The sequence below is a fragment of the Ascaphus truei genome, chromosome 22, assembly GCF_040206685.1.
Source record: "Ascaphus truei isolate aAscTru1 chromosome 22, aAscTru1.hap1, whole genome shotgun sequence".
NCBI classification, from domain to species: Eukaryota; Metazoa; Chordata; class Amphibia; order Anura; family Ascaphidae; genus Ascaphus; species Ascaphus truei.
In genome coordinates this window covers 19,980,304-19,987,270 of record NC_134504.1, presented here as the reverse complement: position 1 = coordinate 19,987,270, position 6,967 = coordinate 19,980,304, and the positions used below count along the sequence as shown (strand labels likewise).

Here is a 6,967-nt window from a genome sequence, read left to right as displayed (position 1 = left end):
TGTGTACTAGTCTCGGGAGAATTGGATTAAGTCTGTTCGCCAGTATTTTACTGTATAGTTTTAGATCATTGTTCAACAGTGAGATTGGTCTATAGCTTCCGCATTGTGTGGGGTCCTTCCCTTCTTTGAGAATTATGGCCAAATTGGCGGACGACATTGAAGATGGGATAGGACACCCTTCTAGAAATGAGTTGAACAATTGTAAAAGGTGGGTGGACAGAATGGGGAGAAACTTCTGATAATAGGCATTCGTGAAACCATCAGGGCCCGGTGCTTTAGAAATTTTGGAGGCCTTGACGGCCCATTCTAGTTCTCCCGCCGTTATTGTGGCGTTCAGGAGAAGGATTTCCTCCTCTGTTAATGAGGGGAGGTCGCAATCAGCTAGGTAGTCAATGGTAGCCGATAGCTCCTTTGGGTCTGGGCTAGCAGAGTGAGCCCTTAGGTTGTATAATTTAGAGTAAAATTTAGTAAATTCCTCTGCAATTTTTTTTTCATTATATAGAAGCTCCCCAGCACTATTCCGAATCGCCGTTATTTGCGATCTTTTGTGTACGCCTAGTAGCTTGCTAGCAAGAAGTCTGTCGGCCTTGTTCCCTTTATCATAATACCTCTGACCCGTCCATTTAAGAGCTTTTTCAACATTGTCCATTTGAATTATTCTTAAGTCGCTTCTGGCAGAAGTCAACTGTTTATAAATTTTCCGGGAGGGGTTATTTTTATGCTGTTGTTCTAAGTTTATTATTTTGTCTGTTAGCTCTTTGGTTTGTTTAAGTTTAGTTTTTTTCCGATGGGAGGCAATCGTGATGAAATGTCCTCTGATTGTCGCCTTATGGGCTTCCCACAGGCTCGCTGGAGAGGCAACAGTGCCTATATTTATCCGGAAATATTCCTTAAGGGATTTTTTGAGCTCCCGTACTGTCTCCGAGTGGTTCAGTAAGGAGTCGTTCAGTCTCCAGCAATATGAGGTTGTTTTCACGAATGGAATGGACAGGGTCATGGTGATAAGAGCATGATCTGACTACGTGATTGGGCCGATGTCAGTATCTAGGGCGGCTTCTAGGATGTTCTTGGTAGCAAGGAAGTAGTCTATACGGGAATATGTCTGGTGAGGGGCCGAGTAAAATGTATAATCCCTTTGTCCCTGGTGTTGTGTTCTCCAAATGTCTAAAAGAGAAAAGTCCCCCATAATGTCCTTGAATTTTTTCCCCAGTCTTTGTGACTGAGAGGTGTGGTGTCGCCCTGGGAGGCTTGATTTATCTTCTTTAGGGTTGAGAGCCATATTTAGATCGCCTGCAATAAGTAGCGATGATAGATATTGGGGGTCAATTTCAGCCAGAACTGTTTTTAAGAAATCTGTCTGGTTCTCGTTTGGGGCATATAGGTTAATAAGGGCGATTGCCGAGCCCGAGAGTGAACCGTAGACCACAATAAATCTTCCCTCTGGATCTGCCTGGATTTTAGTAAGATTGAATGGGGTGCCCTGATGAATCAGAATGGCGACCCCTCTGCGTTTACTACTATAAGAGGCAAAGTAGCTCATCGGATACACATGCTGGAATGTTTTGGGCGGCTCCTGGGATGTGAAGTGTGTCTCCTGGAGGAAAACAACATCGCCCCCCAACCTTTTAAGCTCCTGTAGGGCCAGGCGTCTTTTTCTGTATCCTGTATGGGCAATGTGGGGGGTTGGGGGGGGAGAGGGCAGGCGTTGGGTGGCCCAGTACTGAGGGTGGGTAGTGGGGGGAGGGGTGAGTGGGTGGAGGGTTCAGGGGTAGGCTGGGAAGGGGACCGCTCATGGATAGAGCCAGCTTAATGTGCACTTGGCTTCTATGCTGCATATCAGGCGTTCATAATGTGTACCTTGACCGTGTGGTTAGGTGTATATAAGGGTAGAATGAACCTGTGGTCTCTTGGGCACTCCTGGGGTGGTGAGGTTCGGGTGTGTCTCCTCCGTGGAGTGTTCCTTGGGGTGAAAAGAAGGGAGAGGGGGGGGAGGGGGGGGGGAGGAAAGGGGAGTGGGATGTGGGGAGAGAGAGGGTTGGGGGGGGGAGACAAGGGGTAGAAGGGGGGAGAACAACTCTGACATATTACCAGCATAACGTTCAATACAAACATTGTACCTCGTACTAGATGGACAGTGTGTATATAGAGCCAGACAGTCTGGTTATATGGAATATTGAGCAAAAGCAGCCCGCTCTTAGGCTTCCTTGGGGCGGCGATAATCAAGTGTGTCTCAACAGGGAGGTGATCCGTGGGTGGGGATTGATTATAGGGGTAGGGGAGTGGGCTGGGGAGAGGTAGGGGGAGGGGGGGGGCAGGGAGGCAGGGGGGGGGGTAGGTGGATAGGGGGGCGGATGGGGGTGGAGGTGGGGGGTGGGGGAGGCGAGGGGGTATTTCGCATGTGTATTCTGCAGCAGGTACAATTCATGTAATGTGTCACATTTTAGGCGAACATAATGTGTGCATTGTTAGACCACTTAGACATATACCAATTCCTAAACAGTGCAGAGGGCGACCCAGCGTCTCTTTGGTTCCTGCAGGGCAGGTGAGGTCCAGGGTGATTCAACCTGGGAGTGCTCCCCTTTCGTAGAAGGGGGGGGGGGGTAGGAAGATAAAGGGAGGGAGGGGGAGGAAGGTAGTGGTAGGGGGAGTTTGGGGAGGCGGGGGGGGGGGGGAGAGGGGAGGAGGGGGGGAGGAAGGGGGAGTGGGAGGGGGGGAGAGGAGGGGGGAGGTAAGGGGGACAGGGAGAGGAAGAGGAGGGGGGGAGGTAGGGGCCGCATCTAGATTAATCTGATATGAGGAGTCTCTCAATGGTGGGTGCGTTGGGGTGCGTCAGCTTTATCAACCCGGCCCTCCATTGATCGTCTGCGAGGTGTCAGCCCAGGTATGCGCTGATCGGGTTCTTGCATGGGGGGGGTAGGGGGGGAGGGCAGGGGACCGGGTGTCGTTGGCAAGGGGAGGCGTGCTGTCAGGATTCCCCGCGGGCGCGGGGGGAGAGAGTGCAGGGGGGACCAGGATCGGGTACATGGGACCAGGCGTAGGCGGAGGAGGGACGGCCAGAAGGTAGGCGCTGGGTGGGGTCAGATGATCCTCGCGGGCAGCCGTAGTCCCGCTCTGGTGCGTCCAACGTCGCAGGCGGGAACCCACTGCGCCTTCTGATGACGTCATCCGGTGCTCGTCTAGGGCGGCGGGGAGCGTCTCGTTGGTGTGGGACCTCCCCCGACGCCATCTTGTGGAGGTCTCCAGGCAGCCGCGGGGCGAAGAAGATCCATGTGGGGAGGAATGGACTCACCGGTCGCCATCTTGAGGGCTCCTTGGAGTTGGAAGCTATGCGAGCCATGGCCCTCCGCGGGATACCGGAGTCAGCTTTACGGGGTCCCGCATTTGCTGTGGCGTTTTTGAGGCGGCTGTGGTTTGGTGCTGTACCCGTGACCGGACGCAGGCTTCAGTGATCGCCAGAGAGAGGGGTGGCCACGTGTAAAGGTATGGGTGCTCCCGTCGCCATTTTGGGGGGTACATATTTTCCCTTTAGGTGTTGCTTTGCATGCAATTGTGATGTGCGAATTAGGGGCTCTTCAGGTGTGGGCCGTGGTTTGTACTGGGTAGTCCTTTATTTTTCCCGGGACTGTCTTTGCCCCGCGATCCTCTCTGATGTTCGCACGGGGATGTCATCTCTGTCTCGTGGCTGGCCCTCCGGGTGGTGTTCCGGGTGGAAGGGCTGTAGCGGGAGTCCCAGGACTTTGGCCAGGTGCTCCATGTCCTCTGGATGGCACAGCGTGAGGAATTTGCCCTTATGGGAGACCACCAGCTTGAAGGGGAACCCCCATTTGTAGGTTATCCCCTTCTCACGGAGTAGGGTCAGGGGACGGAGGGCCTTGCGGCGGTCCACGGTCCGCTTGGACAGGTCATTGTAGACCTGCAGCTGCTCGCCTCTGAACGCGATCGTGCTCTTCCCTCTGCTTGCTGTAATCAGCCTTTCTTTAGCTGAATAGCTGTGAAGGCGCACAATCGCGTCCCGCCGGCGGTTAGGGTCCTCAGAACGGGGGCCCATGGCCCTGTCCATCTCCAGGTCCCGCGGTTCAAGCTCGGGGCAGAGGAGGAAGAAGCCAGACAGATAGTCCCACAGGTGTGAGGGCAGTACAGCCTCAGGGATGCCGCGGATGCGCAAATTCTGGCGGCGATCCCTGTTCTCCTGATCTTCCTGGCTGTCCTTTAAGGCGTTGATCTCGTGGCCCAGGCGGATAATTTCTTCGTCTGCGTCAGTTTGGTGGTGCGTAGCCTCATCTAGCCTGGTCTCCAGCGTGGTTGTTCGTTCCTGCAGGCCATGGATGTCCTGCCTGATCTCTGCCACAGCCTCTTTTAGGTTGGTTTGCAGGGACCGCTGGAGCTTGGTGAGCAACCCCTCCAGGTATTCTTTAGTGATGCCTCCGTCCACGAGTAGGGTGGCCTCAGCGGGGCTTGGTGGGTCGTGGGGGCCTTGTTTGCTTTTCTGGCCTGGGGTCTGGGCGCCATCTTGCCTCTTATTCCCCACCTCAGCGGGCCGCTTTGCGGGCGTAAAGAAGTTCCCCACTCCCTGAGTTAGGGGGTTTTTCCCCTTAGATGTCATCCTGACAGGTTTAGGGATTTATTTGTGGGTTTTGTAAAGTTTTTTAGTGGGCTAAAACTCCTGCAAATTAGAGTTTAGTCGGAAGGGTCTCTGGAGCTCTTCCTTCAGCCGACCGTCCTGTGTGACGTCATCGACACGCCCCCCCTCTGTGGGCTTTCTTAAAGCACTGTAACTTCCCACGGCCCTGATTGGTCAATCTCAGATGAGCTCTCGCTTTGATTGGCCAGCAAAGACAATCTCTTTGCTGATTGGTCGGCACCCAGTCTTCCATTCATTTCAGATGGAAGCCGGAAAAGTCTGTAAGCCAATGCCGATCAGAGCTCCATAGTTCTTACAGATATTTTGGTGCTCATAGCTAGTCTTAGAGTCACAGACTAACGGGAGGTTTGAACCTGTGGCTGTGGATGATGGGCTATCATCCCAGGGTAGTAGGATACTCAGAGACATACAGAATGTGGAAGACATTGTGGATAAACTAGCTATAGCAGTGCCCAGCACCTAACCCTCTAGGATTAGCTTGTAACCCTGTTTTGGTGAGCTTGAGCTTGTTTTCTGCATAGTGTTGCTCCTGTTGGCTTCAGCCAAAATAAACTCAGCTTATTTAACGTCTTTGTTCTGTCTGGTGCTTGCGATCTCAGTGTACTTGCCTGGTCGCCCGTGATAATTATCATGACGCTATAGTTACAAGCCTTTTTTTATTACTGTGGTATTGCTATGCTACAGGTATAATGCCCAACCCTACTTTAAAGAAGCAAATGGTTTCTACCATGTATGAATCCTCTGGTGTTTAAGGAGGTGACTCTTCTGTGAAAAGCTTTTCCCACACTCTGTACATGTGAACGGTTTCTCCCCTGTATGAATCCTCTGGTGTTTGAGAAGGTGGCCCTTCTGTGAAAAGCTTTTCCCACACTCTGTACATGTGAAAGGTTTCTCCCCTGTATGAATCCTCTGGTGTTTGAGAAGGTGGCCCTTCTGTGAAAAGCTTTTCCCACAATCTATACATGTGAAAGGTTTCTCCCCTTTGTGAACCCTTTGGTGTTTGAGGAGGTTGCCTTTATCAGTGAATTGTTTCTCACACTCTGTACATGTGAAAGGTTTCTCCCCTGTGTGAATCTTCTGGTGTTTGAAGAGGCTGCTCTTATCAATGAATTGTTTCTCACACTCTGTACATGTGTAAGGTTTCTCCCCTGTATGAATCCTCTGGTGTATGAGAAGGCTTCCGTTGTGGGAAAAACGTTTTCCACAAACTGCACATGCAAAAGGTTTCTCCCCTGTATGAATCCTCTGGTGTTTAAGGAGACTGCTCTTTAAACTGTATTGTTTCCCACACTCTGCACATGTGAAAGGTTTCTCCCCCGTATGAATATTCTGGTGTGCGAGGAGGCTGCTCTTCGTGCTTAACTGCTTACTACACTTTGTACAATTAAACGGTTTCTCGACTGAGTGAATCCTTTCGTGTGAAAGGAGTTTTGCCTTCAATGAAAAACTTTTCCCACAGTCTGTACAGGTAAAAGGTTGCTTGCTAGTGTGGACACAAAGGTGTGTGAGCAAGCCCCTATTCAGTGAGAAGCTTTCTCCACAATTACAGATAAAAAGCTGAGCACTGCAGCTTCTTGAATCCCTCTCATAGCTTTTGCTTGAACCATACTTAGAGTCAGTCTGTGCTGTGTGCTGTACAAGGCCTGTAAATTCGCCATCATGTGGCACTGGTTCCTTGCATTTGTCCAATATGTGGTAGGAATCATTGGTTTTTGGCACTTCTGGGCTGCAGGGGGTCAGCCAGCTTCTGGACATATCAGAGCTCCAGTTCTGCTCCTCATTCAGGCAGTTCTCTAACAAAAGTAAACAAAAAAGACAGAACTCAAATGTGTTCAATCTGTAAAGCAAATTACTAAAACAAAATATTTGAAGAATTTACTTTATCACTGGTTAACAAAATGTCCTCTTTACTCTATATCCATGGCTTCGAAATTGTGGCCCCTGGAAATCCAATGACCCCCATGACTTTCGTGGCAGTCCCAAAAGACCTGCAATTTGTTTCTGGCAGCTCACAGTGAATTAATTTTGATTCAAATTATATATGTATTTATTACTGTATTATTATCTAAGTGTACATGTACATCTTCCAAATCATTAACATTGATATTGTCCATGAGAAGTAAAATTGAGGAACGCCTGGTCTCTCATACAGTGAGTTAATGATACCAACCTAACATAAATATATAGTGTAAAGGATAGGTGGGAGAAGACTAAACGGGCATCTAAAACCTGCCCAATTACTCAATTTTGTGTTACCTTTTTGGTCACAGTCAAAACCACTATTCATGCAATTTCCCAAGCACACTGCCATGGTGAAATATTTGA

At 50.3% G+C, this 6,967-nt stretch overlaps 1 protein-coding gene across 1 annotated transcript in view; it reads right to left on the bottom strand.

The window, feature by feature from the left end:
* Positions 1–5,360: 5,360 nt before the first annotated feature.
* LOC142472496 (uncharacterized) overlaps positions 5,361–6,967 on the bottom strand; it is a 664,758-nt gene continuing 663,151 nt past the window's right edge. Inside the window, exon 5 of the mRNA XM_075579553.1 lies at positions 5,361–6,435. Coding sequence (XP_075435668.1) covers positions 5,366–6,435 — 1,070 coding nt within the window. The 3' untranslated portion in view covers positions 5,361–5,365. The remainder of the gene's footprint in view (positions 6,436–6,967) is intronic.